Source organism: Colossoma macropomum, unplaced genomic scaffold (genome assembly GCF_904425465.1).
Source record: "Colossoma macropomum unplaced genomic scaffold, Colossoma_macropomum, whole genome shotgun sequence".
In the NCBI taxonomy this organism is placed as follows: domain Eukaryota; kingdom Metazoa; phylum Chordata; class Actinopteri; order Characiformes; family Serrasalmidae; genus Colossoma; species Colossoma macropomum.
Genome location: NW_023494792.1, coordinates 6891691 through 6909637, shown reverse-complemented (window position 1 = coordinate 6909637; position 17947 = coordinate 6891691). Strand labels below are relative to the sequence as shown.

At 38.9% G+C, this 17947-nt stretch overlaps 1 protein-coding gene across 2 annotated transcripts; it reads left to right on the top strand.

Annotated features, from left to right (window-relative positions):
- Nucleotides 1–547: 547 nt before the first annotated feature.
- tcof1 (treacle ribosome biogenesis factor 1) lies at nucleotides 548–10550 on the top strand. Of its 2 annotated transcripts, none has more exons than XM_036575732.1 (10): nucleotides 548–771; nucleotides 3251–3306; nucleotides 3588–3652; nucleotides 4266–4342; nucleotides 4441–4630; nucleotides 5310–5377; nucleotides 5482–5665; nucleotides 6240–8696; nucleotides 8820–8893; nucleotides 9995–10550. In XM_036575732.1, exons 1-10 carry the CDS (start codon nucleotides 655–657, stop codon nucleotides 10055–10057), a joined length of 3351 nt encoding a protein of 1116 aa, XP_036431625.1. In that variant the 5' UTR covers nucleotides 548–654; the 3' UTR covers nucleotides 10058–10550. The 2 variants fall into 2 exon arrangements, with proteins under 2 accessions (XP_036431625.1, XP_036431626.1); XM_036575733.1 differs by lacking the exon at nucleotides 9995–10550 and adding an exon at nucleotides 9611–9963.
- The last annotated feature ends 7397 nt before the right edge of the window (nucleotides 10551–17947 follow it).

The window sequence follows — 17947 nt, the reverse complement described above, 5'->3', positions numbered from 1 at the left end:
TGACCCCTGCTTAGTCTTTGTTTTTGATTATGGAAATGGCTTTGAAATTGCCTGCCTGTGTTTTGACCCCTGCCTGTGGATTTTGAGTATCTGACTGACCCAAATAAAGCCACTTTGCACTTCCAGCAGACTTATATACATGCTCTGTTACAAGCATAATCTATACAGATTATTTATATATGCACATATGAAAATGCCAGCTGCTGCTTTGCCACTTGACACAATTGCAGTCTAAAATGACTTATTAGAATAAAATTATTTTACATGAACTTTTTTCCTTCTCTGTATTTGGAGATTTCATCTGACAGTGAGCTGTCATATTTTTTACAGTTATTAAACTTTCTTCTGATTAAAACCTAAGTATTAGTTCACCTTCGTCCTTACACTCCAAATCATAACCCTGGGGTGTGCGAGAGCCCCCACGTGTAGAAATGGCCCTCAGCATGTTCAATACAAGGCCTACGTAAACCTACTCTTTGCGCATTCAGGGCTTCCACACAAACTACATTTCCCACAATGCGCTGAGTCTACTACGTGACGGCGCTGGTTCAAAGGTGCAAGGCAGAAAGCATGGTGGTTAGGGAAGCTAGCTGAAGTAACTTAAATGCGACAAAGTTTGTTTACAAACGTCGTTTTTACCTGTTCTTGTGAGACATGATGTCGAAAGACCCAGAAGTGTCGGAGCAAGCCTTAATTAAATTGATATACCTGCATTTGAAGGAGAATGGACACGAGAAAGCGGCCAACGTGCTCAAAAAGCACGCCCCTCAGGTTTACTGCACGTTTACATACTCATCTAAGTGTCTTATTATGATGTCTCAGTTATACCGCGCTTTACTGCTCTTACTTGTGTTAAACTGGACAGCAGCGAGAAGCGTTATAACCGCTGCTTCGCTGTATGACAAACTCGCAGGGCTGCGGCACAAAGTTTAACGCGGAATGTGAGCGTGGTGGTCTTGGGTGGTGGGTTTATGCGCTGTGTTGTAGCTGACCCTCGCTGCCAGTGTTTTGTATGAGCTGACTCAGTCTGAGTAGGCGAGCTGGACGCTGTAGCTTCCCTCGAATGTTAGTTTTTATTGGAAGGGTTTGTAGGGCGCCTTTTCGGTTCTTGACTTTCTGATTGTCCAGAATCGAAACTAAACCTCAGAAGGTGTGCTCAGGTCTAGGTGTTTGGTAAATATAGGTACTGCACGTAATAAGGGCTTATTATATACATCTTTCTCAGTGTAGTCTCTCTCTTTGTTTCTCTTTCTTTTTTTCTCTCTATAGCGATACTTATATTTATCCCAGTAATCCTGGTTATGAACTGCTTGTTTTCCATAATCTCAATTAACACAATCCGTGCGTTACAGTGCAGAGGCGACTCAAACAGTGTGTGAGCTCAAGAGCTGATAGGCACATGCAGCCACTGTATTCTCTGATATATTCTGTCTGTCTTTCTCTGCGCTCTGCCTGTCTTTCTTTTTTTTCTTTCATTTTTTAAACGTTTTGATGCTTTTTGAAAATGCCAGCTGCCCTTTTTATTTCATAAATGTTTCAGAGGAAGGAAGTGGTCCATATAAACATGTATTTAACAGTAAATTACACAAAGTTATTGTCCGTCAGAGGTTGAGGGTCACTGTAGTTCATGAATAAGGTGCAACACTCTTGGTCTCTCCTGCATCCCTGTTTTGGAGGCAGTGTTTATCAGATTTTGCAGTAGAGCTGGGCGGTAATGGCAAAAATGGAATATCATGATACCTCAACAAATTGCTGGCACAGTGTGTCACGATATTCATTTTACTGACGTCTGATACGTCGGAACAGATGAAGCAGTTTGATGAACTGAACAGCACTGAACTAAATTCAGTTAACCAAACCTAATTATTCTGTCTTCGTAATCAAACAGGCAGTCAGTCAGTGTTTCTCAAGTATTGACGATATCCATGATATGATCAGAAAAGCATAGTGTGACATACTATGACATAATTTATCACACTAACAATAATTATTGTAATATTGCCCCACCCTATTTCACAGGACTACAAATTCGTGTCGTTCAAGCTCAGCTCAGTGGTGTTCCACATTTTAGTAAATCACTGCTCTGATATCAAGAGGCAAATATGGACGAGATGGACTTGGGGAGTGATGGACTTAAAGGGGAATTCCGCCAAACTTTCTAACTTTTTGAATGTTTAAAAGTCAGCTTTATTGTCATTTTGTCTCATTACAGACGTTTTTTAGAAAGGAACAAAATATAGTTTCTCCGGGACACAATGCTACATTTAACACAGAACAGCATCAGACAACAGTGCAGACAGACAGTACATTAAATACAGACTTTTTACAATAAACTCTTCTGTACAATATAAAATAACTATACAACTGTTAAGCACAGGACAATAAAGAAAGCACACCAGCTGTTGGTCCACAGCAGTGTTAATAGTTGTATGTGGCTTTTTTTTTTTTAAATGAATAAAATGGCAGGCAAAGTACAGATTCAAGTGACTGTGCATATAAAGCAAGGTACAATTTCATATTACAATCATCACAATGGAAACAAAGTCATTTAGAGTGGTTTGATGTTGTAGAGAAACTTAAGAATTTCGGAAGAGTCCAAATTGTTCACAGTGATGGTGATAGGAACCAGATGTCTGTAGCATTTAATGCCTCCAAACGCAGCTTCACAGAAAGTTATTACCCAACAACAGGAATGAATGAATATGCTGCCTGATGCCTGAGATGTTGTTTTACGATAGTTTTTACAGAAGAATGTTACCTAAAATTTTGAGTATGTTTTTGACAGAGAGGTATGTGCAGTTTGTTGTAAAGCAAAAAATTCCCCAGAGAAAATTTGTCATCATATTGCATATAAAAAACTCAAGAGACACGTTTAGGATTACTGGTGGTTTTGGATAGTAAATTAAATGGCTGTATTTCCATTATACATATCGCAAGCCCTAGTTCCTGTCACCACCACTGTAAAAGAATCCGTAAGTTTCTCTGCAGTGAACCGTTTCACATCAAACCTCTCTGAATGCAACTCACTATCAAGCAAGCCCATGTTGATTCAGAAATGTTAGAGCAGCAAAAATAAAAACCTGTGCTAGACATGCATCCTCAAAGTGTACAGTAGAGTTTAGAGGGTTACTGATTCCCCCAGTTTTTTTTCTATATTTATCGAGGGTCATTTTTGACACTGTTAATGTTAGTGCTAATGTGCCAAATAAACTCTAGTTCCATTAAATTATATTCGCTGCTTAATTTGTAGGTGAAGACTACGAGTGTGAAAGCGTCTCTGAATGACATATTCAAGAAATGGCAGAGGTAAGTGTTTCTTTAAAAGCAATGTTAAGTATCTGTCATGGGTCTCCCCTTCTCTGCCTTTGTGTTTTTATTGTTACACACCAGATTCACACCTGAAATTACAAAGAGTTTAGTAATTAGCTGGACAGTGAATCAACTTTGTTGCTGTTAAGAATTTTAGTACAAGGAAAACATTAACAGCACAAGGAGGCCTGAAATGGTACTGAATGCTATTGGAATGCATGGTGTTTATTGCTGGTTGTGCTTCATTAAACCCATAACATTTGTCTTGCCTTATGAAGTGAGGAAAGTGGAAAGAACAGTACAGGGGAAGATTCACAAGGGAAATCAACGGTCAGCAGCTCAGGTAAATTGTATAAATGGTATGAAAAGATGTCACTCTCAGCTGAAACTGAAAACACACTTTACCTGCCAATGACTTTGTATTTCTAGGTCACTGTTCAATTTTAAGCAAATTTATGACCATATTAAGACTTTTGTCCAAAAGGTCAGATTCCTATTTGGTCTTATTCCTTCTATTGAAACTTGTGTTCAGATGACTCTCAGGTGGATTTGATCTACTCATTAGAGGCATTTTTCACTGTTAGTGATCAGAATTGTTCCAGCTCGAGTGCATACTATCACCAAAGCAGAAGTAACACAAAGAAATTTTGGAATTCGTGTAAATGAGTGAAAGATGAGATGTTCTAACTCCTGTCTTTTTCCTAAGACTGAAATCGTTTTTCAGTCTGAAACCTGATACACATTCTACTGCTTTTCAGTGAGGATTGTACAGGCTGTGTGTGTATGCAATTGAATACCTACTTAAGAAGTGTTGTCTGGATACATTTGAACACACATGATGTTTTGTTACAGCAGTGACAGTATATTGGTCTTACTGTGATCATAGTGTTACTGATAGAGCAAATGTTATTACCCTCTTATGTCTTTTTCACAGAAATTGTTTCTCTTTCATGCAGCACCCAAACCAAAAAGGCCCAGAAATGTCCCCAAGGAAGGACCCAAGATCAAATCTAAAAAAAAGGACAAATTACAGGTATGGAGCTTATGCTAATATTCATAGGATGTTTAATCACATAAACTATAGCCTATAAATGTCTCTTACTGATTTGTCACCATTAATCCCACCCTCAGATAGCAGCTGGAGCAGGGGATGAGAAAAGGAAAAGACCTCAGAAAAAGAAGGACAAGACAGCCGGTTCAGAAGGAGGCCACACAGCTGTTCCAGAACCTCCCTTCATAAGTCCCACAGTAGAAGATGATTCTGACTCAGATTCCAGCCTCGATGTGGAGAAGTGGAAGAGATTAGCTCTAGAGTTCTCTGGTAGGACAGAAAGATGGTACAATGGTATAGGATCACCAGATGCTTTGTCCTGTTTTTCTGTGATTTTCCCAACCCATTAACACAAGTCTATCCACTTAGAAGAGATTGTCTGAGGCATTATTGACTAAGCAGTCTTTCATGGAAACTTGCACAGAGTACGAGACTCCAGTACAGTCAGTCAGCTGATGTCGGAGAGTAGCACAGGTGTCAACCTCTATAGACAGTCACCCTTATATTTACAACTTCCAAATGAAATAGATTTACTGATGCCTTTTATAGTACATTTATAATGGTGCAATCATTAACAGCAGCAGCAATTTCCTATGCTGTATTCCACTAGTATCTATACTGATTACTTTATTCAGAATCAGAAATTTTAGTTGTACTTTATTTGAAGGTTAAACAGCAAAACAGTTTCACACTGTTAAATGGTGATGCTTCTCTACCAGCAGTGCTTTTTTATGAAAATTATACAAGCTATGTGTGTATGCAATTGAATACCATGTGGGCAATGGGTGTACTAATCAGAAGTGTTGTCTGGATATATTTGGACATATATGACGCTTTGTTACCACAGTGACAGTATATTGGTCTTACTGTATTACTTATTAATTGCAGTATTACTGATAGGCAAACGTCATTACATCTTTTTCACAAAAATTGTTTCTCTTTCATGCAGCTCCCAAACCAAAAAGGCCCAGGAATGTGGGATGCAATATCAGCTCCAGAAAAAAGGACAGATTACAGGTATGGAGCTTATGCTAACATTCATAGGATGTTTAATTGTGTAAGCTGTAGCCCACAAAAGTCTCTTACTGATTTGTCAACATTAATTCCACCTCTATGTACAGACAACAGCTGGAGCAGGGAATCAGAAAAGTCCTCAGAAAAAGGAGGACAAGACAGCCGGTTCAGAAGGAGGCCAGACAGCTGTTCCAGAACCTGCCTTCATAAGTCCCACAGTAGGAGATAATTCTGACTCAGATTCCAGCCTCGATGTGGAGAAGTGGAAGAGATTAGTCTTAGCATTCTCTGGTAAGACAAAGAGTTTACAGTAGTGTAGGCTCACTAGATGCTCTGTCCTGTTTTTCTGTGTTCCCGTCTTGAATTTCTCAAGCACAAGTCTATCCACTTAGAAGGGACACAGAGAACGTGGAGTCGGTTTTATTTTGCGAAAAGCTGATGAGATAAAAGCCTCCTGTAGAATAATATGCAAGGTGATACTGAGGAGTTAATGCATTTATTGCCTATGCATTTTTGTGTGACGAATCACGGAAACTATACTATGTCTGATTATTATAGTGTAACTAATGCTTTATTGGCTTGACTCGTTTATCACATATGGCAATATCTGTTTTGTCTGTGCACAGCATGCATTGTCTATTGTCCAGAGTGTATGACTAGATATCCCGTATCTGAGCCCTATACAGTCTTATACGTCCAAAACTGTGGAAAAAACATTTTATACAGGTAAATAGTATTGGTTGACACCTGTGGAGTAGTGTAAAATAGGAGAATTGTAGGGTACAGAGTAGACGTATTCAAGTGGCCTAATGAATGATGACTAATGGTCATCGTCAATTTGTAAATTACTGTGTTGTTTTTCTAGATGCTGACATGGTAAAGACAAACATCAGCACCTCTACTGCAACCTTTACAGAGAAGTCTGCAAAAATAAGACAGCCAGCCAAGACAAAAAACGATAGAGGCACAAACATGAAGTCCAGGCCCTCTGCCAGGAAAACTAAAGCTAAACCTGCAATCAATCCCTCAAAAACCATGAAAACAGAGAAATCTTCAAAACAAAGAACCAAGAAAACTACCAACATTTTTGAGGTAGATGAGATTGAAACTCCATCCAAGAAAGCGAAAGATGAAGGCAGCCTTTCAGAACCTAATGTGGTTGAGATCCCTGTAAATGAAATGAACATTCTTTCGGAACAGCTTGTAATTCCTAAGACTGATGATCTCTCAGAGAATGGCAGAATTAAAACTCCCCCTGAAAAGGTTAAACACAAAAAGAAAAATAGCAAATTAGAATGTAATAGCTTTGAAACTACAATCAAAAATGTTGGGACTCAGAAACTAGAAAATCTGACAGAATGTAAGCAAGTCAAAAGTTCCTCTAAGAAATCTAAATCTAAAGTTATTACATCTCCAGAGCCTTTAGGTGTGGAGCCTCCTTCTGTGGAAGGTGACGCTGAGGGTGCCAGTAGCCACTTAATATTTGACCACTCAGAAAAGAACAATGCGTTTTCAGATCCTAAACTAGTTGAAACTTCCTCTAAGAAAGCTAAATCTAAGAAGTCTGTTGAACATACAGAACCTGTCGATGGGAAGATCCCATCAGAAAAAGCTGATGCTGGGGTGGCCAATAAGCAGTTCATATCTGATCATTCAGAGACTCCATCAAAAATAGCCAAGGCTAAAAAGTCTATTGATATTCTTAGTCCTACACAGGTTCAGACTCCTTCTAAGAAAGCTAAAGCTAAGAAAGCTAAAGAGCCTCCAGAACCTTTAGCTGTAAAGAGTCCATCAACAAATGCTGATGCAGAGGTTGCCTGCACACACTTGACGTCTGATCAGGTAGAGACTCCATCAAAAACAGCCAAGGCTAAAAAGTCTGATGATATTCAGAGTCTTATACAAATTGAGACTCCCTCTAAGAAAGCTAAAGCTAAGAAAGCTAAAGAGCTTCCAGAAACATTGGCCGTGAGGACTCCGTCAACAAATGCTGATGCAGAGGTTGCCTGCACACACTTGACATCTGATCAGGTAGAGACTCCATCAAAAACAGCCAAGGCTAAAAAGTCTGATGATATTCAGAGTCTTATACAAATTGAGACTCCCTCTAAGAAAGCTAAAGCTAAGAAAGCTAAAGAGCTTCCAGAAACATTGGCCGTGAGGACTCCGTCAACAAATGCTGATGCAGAGGTTGCCTGCACACACTTGACGACTGATCAGGTAGAGACTCCATCAAAAATAGCCAAGGCTAAAAAGTCTAATTATATTCTTAGTCCTATGCAGGTTGAGACTCCCTCTAAGAAAGCTAAAACTAAGAAAGCTAAAGAGCTTCCAGAGCATTTAGCTGTGAAGACTCCATCAACAAATGCTGATGCAGAAGTTGCCTATAGACATTTGACGTCTGATCAGGTAGAGACTCCATCAGAAACAGCCAAGGCTAAAAGGTCTGGTGATATTCAAGGTCTTCTACAAATTGAGACTCCCTCTAAGAAAACAAAAGCCGAAAAAGCTAGAAAGCCTCCAGAGCCTATAGCTGTGAACACCCAAACTGGCAAAGTTGATGCTGAGGATGTCAATAGCCACTTAAACTTTGATCACTCAGAGTCTCTGTCAACAAAAACAGAAAGTGCTGTGGAGCCTGAATTAGGTGAGAAACCCTCTAAGAAAGTAAAAGCTAAGAAAACTGACAATATCTCAGAGCTAAATATAATTGAAACTCCATCTCAGAAAAACGGAGGTCATGTAGCTGTTGCCCTCTCAGAAGCAGTTTACTCTGAGACGCCTTCTAAAAAAGCTAAACATCAGAAAACCAATACCCTCTCAGAAGCTCTTCTCTCAGAGACACAATCTAAAAAGTCTAAAAAGAAGAAAAGTACAGAGGCTGATCATGCTGAGTCTCCCTCTATGAAGGCTTGTTTGGATATCGGGGGAACTGACAAAAAACACTCCAAAAAGAGCAAATGCAAGATGCCTGACAACATAGAAAGTGATGAGACTCATTCTGTAACGGATATCTCTAAATCAGCAGAACACATTAAATCCAGAGTAGATGATGGCAGTCTTTTAACTAACCAGACAATTTCATCAGAGGATATCAGCAGCCCCAGTACCGAAACCCAGCAGGGAAAAAAGAAAAGGAAAAATAGAGACAAAGAAAACGTAAATGTTTCAGCTCCTGAGGATGGTCCTGCAGAGCCAAAGAAGAGGAAGAAAGAGAAGAAAAAGACGAGAGAGAGTGATGACAGTGTAGTGGAAGATGTTCCACCAGCCTCATTGTCAGAGGTGTCTGTGGATACCGTGGCAAGCAGTCAGGAGAAAAAAAGTAAGCCTTTTGTTCCAGTTGAGATGCAAGAAAATGCAAGACTAATGTCCTGATAATGAAACCCATTTGTTCTTTGTTTATATTTCACTTTTTGTCTCTGTCCATTTGGTAAACAATTTGCAGAGAAGAAAAAAAAGAAAGATAGAGATGAGAAGCAAGCACTCGTGCCTTCTCCTGAAGAAGAAACTCCAAAAAAGGTAAAACTTTTATATTATGAATTACTGAATGTTGACTTTTATGGATTCTCCATGTTTTCTAGTGATTCTCAAGAAAATGATTCACCTCTGTTATTCCTTTTTGGAATAAATTTGGCAAAGCCATATATATAGTGTAGATACATTAATAGAGGAGTGCTCTGGTCCTGGTGAATTAACCCTTTACCTTTTACTCTTGATGCAGTCAGTCTGCTCTGATCAAATGAGAGAGAAAGAGGAAGCGAGAGAGAGAGAGAGAGAGAGAAAGTGAGAATGGGGCAGGGAGGGGAGGAAAACAGCAAGAATAGTGGGGAAGGTCATTTCTAGCCGTACAGCTTCTCTTTGTGGTAGACACACAAACTTACACTGTCTAGCCCACAGGTCAATATATAGACACATCTTAAAATCAGATAACAACAACAACAACAAATGTTCTTTTACTGGAGGGCGGGAGGCACGCACAGCACAGCTTTGCAAATCACGCCCCTAAAGCCCCTTCTGAAACAAATTTTAAATTAAAAGTAAACAATGTTTTTGCCTCCACCTGTAAAGATACCATTTAAAGTAACCATTTTGATCTAATGAAGCCAAAAGTAACAGAAGGCTTTTATCGTAACTTTTTCTTTTGTGCCTAAAGCTACCATTTTGAGCAAGAACAGGAACATGTCATACATCAGCCGTATTTTATCATCATCTTTTTAACCCACTTGTTCCTGCTAGGGTCTCCTTAGCAATAGGGAAAGCAGACTGTCTCCAGGAACTTCCTCCGGCTAATTCTGAGGGATCCTAAGCCACTCCCAGGTCGACTTGGAGATCCCCAGCAGGTCCTAGGACAACCTCGGGGTCTTGTCCCAGTCAGCTGTGCCTGGTAAACCTCCAATGGGAGGCGGCCAGGGGACATTCTAATCAGATTCCTGAACCCCCTTCAACTGGCTTCTCTCAATGTGGAGGAGAAGCGGTAGTGGGTAGTAGATCACCAGGACCAGGTTTAGGTCCCACTGCACTAAATAGTGTGATTTACATATGTGTTTGGTTCCCAATCTGTAGTTTATTTCTGTAACAATGATGAAAGTTTGATTAATCTTTGCTCTTTTTGCCATTTAGAAAAAGAAGTCTTCAAAAGAAAAGGCACACGTGAATGATGTGGCACAAGAAGGGCAAATTTAAATGCAACTGATGATTGGTAGACATCTGATCAGTCTCACAACAGAGGCTTTGGAACTGGGACATGAAAACAACAAACATTGTGTATGCCGTCCTGTATGTTTACTGCGTAACTGTAGATATATGTATATACTTCTGTGTCTGTGTGTGTGTGTGTGTGTGTGTGTGTGTGTGAAAGAGAATATTTTTAAATTTTTTAGAGGAGTGTTTTTGGACATTTTTAGTGTGTCTAGAACGTCCTGAGCTATGTTTTATATTTATGTATTCATTTTTAAAGTGAGATGAACATACCTTAACTTTGCTGGTACATGGATTTGAGGACTCCCCTAAACAAAACTGATGTCACCAACAGATGTTCAGATGCTCAGATGCATCTTTTATAATCTTGCCATTTATGATCATTGTTGTGAAAAAGAACCACTGTCTACTGTATATTACATAATAACTGTATTTCTCTTTGTAATGTTTTTGACAAATATATTTTCACATTTTCTTACTTGTGTCTGCTGATATTGTTGAGTATTTCAAAACCCATGGATAGGATTTTTTTTCATTTAGGGAATGAGTTTGTCAAGGAAATGAATTGCAAATAATCTCATTCAGGCCCAACCCTGAGGTATAGTTTCATACGGGATTCAGTTTTTTTTTGTTTTTTTTTCGGATTAAGTGTTTGAAAAGGTGCTGCCATGAAGTTAAGTCTGTTTAGATTTAAGGTGATTTGGCATTTAATCAATACAGTAGGCATTCCTAAGGAATATTCTCACTGTGTGATATTAGGAAACAGCTCCTTTCAATGAGCACACCTGATCAATGGTTTTTAAAAAGACAAACAGTTCTGCAGCACTTCTTTAAATGTTCTCTATCAAACTTTCTCATTAGATCAGTGGTTCTCAGGTTCCCCAGATGGTCTACATCAGTGGCTTTCAGCTTGTGGGCTGTGGTGGTACTACAAGAGGTGTGTTGGCAGACAGGTTTTTTATTACAATTTATAGACATTTAACCAAAATAATTTTAATATGTCAATGATTACTGTTGGGATAATTATTTGTGAAACTAAAACATATTTGGGTCGAGCTCTTTGAGTGGCCGTGTAAAACGTAATATCTTTGTATTTTCAGTGCAAGTCAGTGTAGAATGTTTTTCGTTTCAATTGTATGGAATTCATCCATCATAGATAAATTGCCACGAACAGAAAATCCTAGTTTTGGTGAAATTAAATTACTTATGCTACATTAATTCTTCTGTTCTATTTCTTTGCATTTGAAATGATTGGGCCAGCCAAATCCTGTGGGCCATGGAAGCTTTTTGTGGTCGGTTGAGTGGCTGTGAGTTGCAAAGGGTTAGTAGCTTCACATCACACCTGTAATGGGTATTCAGTGTTCTTAAGGGCTTGATTAAGATGATTAAGACCATCTGGGGCACCCTGAGGACTGCTTTAAGAACCACTGCATTAGACCAGTACAGGGGTCACCAATCTCATACGCAAAGGCCCTGTGTAGCTGCTAGTTTTCATTATAACCAAGCAGAAGCATACCTCAACTAACTAATCAATTATTTGAAGACTGAGACCAACTGATTGAAGAGGTGGAATTGGGCTTCTGCTTGGTAGGAATGGAAACTTGCAGCCACACCGGATAAGATTGTGGTTCTCAAATCAGACCTCAGGACCCCTAGGTGGTCCACGTTTTTGCCGACTCCCAAAGATCGTACTAAAATATGGACTGCCTGGGAGGCCCTGAGGGTCAGTTTGAGATCTACTGTTCACGATGATGGTTGTTCAAAATAGTATAAAAACTGTGATAAAGCAGAAAGGACCAAAGAATAAGGTAATCATGGGAAGGTTATCAGTTTTCATTATAATATTAGTCAAGGAGTCTGTGTAATGATGCACTTTCTAGCTGGTAATGTGCATGAACACCTGCTCTCTTTCTCTATTATACTGCTCACACGACCTTTATATCAGTGCAGCTGATGTTTTTGAAGATTTTGTATGTACATACAAAGTAATGTATATGTTTTGTATCATTATTTATTCCCCCTGTGCAGTGTTCATCCCTTTAGCTGGAAGACACTAGAAAATCATCTTCCGCTGTTCTTCCATGCTTTTAGGTAAGAAGAAGGTGGAGGCTGTCTAAACGCCTTCAATAAATTTAAATAAGTGAGTTCATGTTCTGAATGCACTGACTTTAGACTTATTTTAGTAAATGATTAATTTCCACATTTTTGAAGAATTTACTGTTCATGGATAAAAGCTGTTCTATAGAGGGAACAGGGTTTTGGTTTACTGTTCATAATATTACTATGAGCTTTTAATGAACAAAAAATGAATACCTCTATTAGTTGAATTATGAATGATGACAACACCATGACTGAGTGAAAAGGATAGTGGCCTTCATAGATAATTATTAGAAACTGACATAATGACAGTTTTACTCTGTATAAAAGTTATTTGGGTAAACATTTTCTATTTAGCCTTAATTGGTAGTAACTGTTTTACATAGGATTAGAATGGAGACAAAACATGCAGTTACTTACATGTATGTAACACAGAGTAAGCAGAGAAACATAAAATACAGTCTGTGATTTGTAAAAGTACAAAATGGACAATGAATGACATATGATATGAAATAAATATGTATGTGTGTGTATATATATATATATATATATATATATATGTATATATATATATAATGTGTGTGTGTGTATATATGGAGAGAGAGAGTGTTGGTCGCTGTAGAGGATGTGTACTTATTTTTGTTTTTTATTGTATTGTGTACACCACAAATATACTTAAAGACTACACTCACCATGTATGTAAGTACTGGGAAAAACCTGTGTAAGCAATCTGGTTCAAACATGCTGAACATGCAGTTTTGCACTGAACTTGTGACCTTTTATTTACGAAATCTATGTGTGATTGTCCTGCCCTCTAGTGGTTATGACGTGTGATAAAATTTACACCCTCTTGTTCACCCACAGGGTTTTTTCCTACTTGCCTTCTCACTATGCTGTTGTAAAAGTGTTTATGCATGTACATACATGTGTAAATACACACACATGTATTGTTGAAACATTGCTGTGAGGATTTGATTGTGTTCAGTGTTGGGAGCACTAGTGAGATATTGATTTTGGATGATTAGTTCTGGATCACAAACACCACTCCAACTAATCCCTAAGGTACTGGTTGGTACTCCATCGCTGTAGAGAACACAGTTACACTGCTCCACAGCTTAATGCTGGGGTACTTCATACCCCTCTAGCCTACACTTGGCATTGGATATAGTGACCTTAGGCTCATGTGCGCCTGCCTCAGAGCATCCTGTTCTGTTGTCAAGGCTTTTCTGTGGACTGGATACTGTACAAGCTGTGTGAAGCTGAATTCACTGATCAACTAAAGAAAGGGGGTCCACAAATTTTTAGCATGTAGTAAGAGGGGGGAATCAAGGCTTAGGCCGCACTCTAAAGTAGGCCTAACATTATGAAACTAATCAAGTCTCCACACTCGCATAATGTATGTAACCAATCTGGGCAGAGAAAAATTTGTGACTAAGCTTTTCCTTTTTAGTTCTTCTCTGTCAAATCCTCGAACACATAGGCTACGGCACAATACATGATTCATCGGGTCGTTATTAGCATTGAGGGGGTGCACCAATGGAAAGTGCACAGTTGAACGATAGCATTTTAAAGCTCATGGAAAGCGATTTAAATTTCACACGACTAGTTGTTGTTGAGTCGTAAGCAAATTTTTTAGGGATAGAATCAAAGTGCATCAAGACAAGCAGCAAAAAGTGCACGTTAGAGTTTCCACAATGGGTAGGCCGACCTGAATCCTTATATGACTAAATCACCAGGACAAGTTGACTAAAAATAAAACCATTTATAGGAAGGAAGATGATAAACTCAGCATGGTCATAGCAGCATACCACACAACCACAGCACACACTGGGTGCATCAACATCAGTGCAGGCAAGGATAGAGTAGCATGCCCTGTCATTTGCTGATCTCATGCCTCGTCGTGTGCATTGGTTGTAAGCACATGCATAGGTCATGTGCAAATGTAAATAGGTCACCGAGGCCAGAGTGGGGACTGGTCAGAGAAGTGCAGATATGAATGCTTATATATGGAAACAGAACACGTCACATACATATTGAGGTTTTTCCAGGCACTGATATTAGTGTGTGTGCGTATGTGTGGGCTATGTTTCTGCCGTTGAGGTGAAGAGCCTTCAGCTATGCGCTTCCGTTTTAATTTTCCTGTACAGGCCTCTAGAACACACTGATTCCCTCACTGGAAATGTATTTGAAAAGACTCAAAATCATCTTACCAACAGCTCTGCAAAACTTCCATAAGGATCAATACTCAATATACCACACATGAATCATGGGGGAAACCCCTGCAGTTTATGTGCTACGCCCAATAGAGCAGCGAAAGCTGTGAAAAGAATAGCTGGCCTTGGTTGGGTTAGTAAATGTTTCCGTAGTGGAGGGAGTTTTGCGTCTTTTGAATGTCCCCCATATTTCCATTTCAATGGATTGTATTTACCGCCAGAAAACAATCTCCATGAGAGTTTGTTCTAAATGCTAATTAGTTTCCAAAAATAGTATATGAAAAGAATGGTCATCTACACACAGAAGTTAACTGTCTTAGTCACATTAGTCATATTAGTCACACTGCAAAAAATGCTATCTCTTCAAGTGAAACTGCCTAAATCTATTCAGTATGTCTACTATCTCTTATTTTGAGATTGTTGTGAGCTTATCATACAATGATTTAACATATTCCTAGACATGCTTTACATGCTTAATCTGAAACTGTCTCACTATATTGGCAGATAATCTTGCTTGTTGTAAGAAATGTGTTTGAAACGGGCAATACTATCTGCCAATATAGTGAGACAATTTTACTTCTTAAAATCTGTTAAAACAAGTAAACAAGGTCTAGAAATAAGTTCAAAAATCTTATTAGATAAAATATAAGGTAATTTTGCTTGTAAAGATAGCATTTTTTGCAGTGCAGCCATGTCAAATAGGCAAAAATCTAAAGTTGTTTTTTCAGTCTAAAATGGTTCAGTTCTTGTTTTGTTTGTTTGTTTGTTTGTTTACTATCAGTGTCAGTACTTTGTAGTAAAAAGATTCTATCCTTGGAGTGAAAAACATGAACATGATTTTCATAACCAACTTGACCTAATTTTCCTGACATACACACACACACACACACACACACACACACACACTCCAATGTGCCTGAAGATCCTGCGCAAAGCATAGACATGAGAAACCATCTGAAAAACCCCAACGCTGTCCCATGTTGTCCCCCTGCGTGGGCTACTGATGTCACTTCCTCCATCATATCTACAAAGACCACCATCCCTTTCACTCTTAATCACGGGTCACCACCTCTATTATGGCAACTAATAGAGGAATGGAAGCTCAGTTCCAAAGGTGAAGTCCACTTAAAAAGGTGTCATATAAAGGTCATGAATCTCAAACTGAAACCTGAAATGCTTGCACTGTTCTTCATCACCTATGTTATTTTTTGGGGGGGGCAATTAGAAGAGCTGTGAGACCACCTAGTCTAAATCCCACTAAGAACAGGGAGTAAAGACAGTAAAGAGGCATTGACAGTAAATATCCAGGCCAAAAAGATGTGTATTATATTCAGGTCAGTGAACAAAACTGTTAAGTAAGTTTTACATGATTTTTTTTAGACTAAGCACAACTTTTTTGTTAGGTTTTAATCTGTAGTAGCTCACATTGACAAGACCAGGAAAATGCCACAACAGCAAAATGCCACAAATAAAGACAAGACCCACAGCTTTAAAAACAGAACAGACTGGAACGGTATTAACAGATTACAGTAATAAGTAATGTCACCTTCAAGTTAAAGGCTCCGTCCCAAACCGCATACCACCATACTAAATAGTAGGTTCAAAAGAGTACACCACCTTTAGTCCATCCATTAGTGTAGTGTGTGTAGTACAGCAGGGAGTAGTTTTTGGGCGCAGCTAAGGTTTTCTTGTTTTCTCTTCAAAATCATGACCATAAATGAGGCCTAATAAAAGAGGTAGCTCACGTATAGCGCAGAAACACACATAGGTTCATGAAATGTATTTATCATAAATTATTTGTAAATGATCTCTCTAATAATGGTGGTATTAATCAATGATTTAACGTTGATATTTCCTGTATATGTAAAGCCGACTCCCAACAATGTACATCACTAAAAAAGGAAAATTTGTCAGCTCCAAGCGCTTTAGTAGCACTTAGATGCGGGGAAGACACAAAAAACCTAGCACGAGCGCGGTAAAAAAAAGAAAAGAAAAATAGAAAAAAGTAAAATCCTATAGCACATTGTAAGTCGGACAGTAAATATACATTTCAGAAAAACTAAGTAAGGTGTTACTTGTTTAAATGATATGTACTGTAAGTACATAAACTGTGCAGTCGTTTTCGCTCTATACTGGGCGCCACTACAGTGCCGCCCTTCGGCCATGTGACCCTCGAGCTCGTCAGGAAACCGCCAACAGAGGTCTGTTCACTGGGCCACGTTCAGTTTGTAGACGACGCGGAAAACGCTTCTTCAGCGACTGCAGGTCAAAAATGGGTTTCTGTTTTGCTCTGAAACGTCCGTTTTATTTTGTACACCCCAGTCGTGTAGGAGGGCTGTAATAAAGCCAGAGAAAACGAGGAGGCAGTTTCGTTTACGAACACAAACTGCGGAGAGGCTTAGCTTAGCGTGGTTAGCTAGCTAGCTAACCTTAGCCGTTTAAACGTAAATAAACGTTAATAAGCTGAAATGTGGCGTAACTACAACACTGTCTTAATTGCGTTTTTCCCCAGACAAGCTTTCCTTGTAAGTTACCATTACATAGAACTCATTACAGAATAGCTGGCTGTAAAACTTAGGAGGGCGGTGCGGTCGAGCTAACGTTAGTGTTAAGAGTAGTTAACGTTAATTAATGAGTCAAACTAATTGGGACTGAACCAGATGTCAGGCAGGCCTACACACCTAAAATGATTCTGCAAGGTTTCTTCAGTAAAAGTAGTTAATGGTTCTGTTTAGTACCATGAGTTCTAACTATACAGAAACATTTCATGCGTAAATGGTTCTTTACGTGATGAAGTGACTCATCAGATTGACGGAGAACGTGCTGTATTTATATGGTTCTCTATAGCGTCGAAAACGGTTCTGCTATAGATAAAAGCTTAACATCGTAGCTTTAACAGTCGGAGAAGCGTTTTGGTGCTGTGGATAACCACTCTGAAGAGCTTCTGTATGGAACCATACAGGCTACAACACATTCTCCATCAGTCTGAAGAACATTTTACCATGCAGAGAACCATTTATGCATGGAGTGGTTCTAAGTAGAGTCTTTTCTAAGAGTGTAGGCACAATTGTGGGGTGTTCATATTAATTTTGCAAGCCATTTTTTTTGTCTAAGGTGTCAGTTTTTCTAATGTAGTTAGCGTTATGTTATTTATGTCCATTTATTGCATTGTTAAGACTTCAGCCTAGTTAAGGTGCCGACCTTATTGGCAGTTATAAAAAAAAGTATAAGTCGTTTGAAAGTCTTAAAGGGAAACTCTACCGATTTTGCCAAATTACTTAATCATTCAACCGTTTAGATGTAAACAAAGTCATTTAGAGTGGTTTGGTGTGAAATGCGCCTTTCTAGAGAAATTTAGAGTCAGCATTGTTCACTGTTATAGTACTAGGAACCAGACGTTTGTATGTTTACCCTGCAAGTATCACCATTTTATCCGCTATCCTAAATGACCAGTGACATTACATGTGTCTTAAAAGGTTTGGTAAATGGTAAAATAGTGCTAAAAATCGAAAAAGTATGTTTAATGGGTACCATTTTTTCCTTACAGCACCCTGCATGTACCCCT

Bases quoted from the DNA above. Each gene is read 5' to 3' on its own strand.
- tcof1 (XM_036575732.1), top strand. From the start codon at position 655: ATGATGTCGAAAGACCCAGAAGTGTCGGAGCAAGCCTTAATTAAATTG. The intron at 3,307-3,587 runs GTAAGTGTTTCT...TGCCTTATGAAG, and splicing joins ATATTCAAGAAATGGCAGAG to TGAGGAAAGTGGAAAGAACA. The intron at 4,631-5,309 runs GTAGGACAGAAA...TCTTTCATGCAG, and splicing joins ATTAGCTCTAGAGTTCTCTG to CTCCCAAACCAAAAAGGCCC.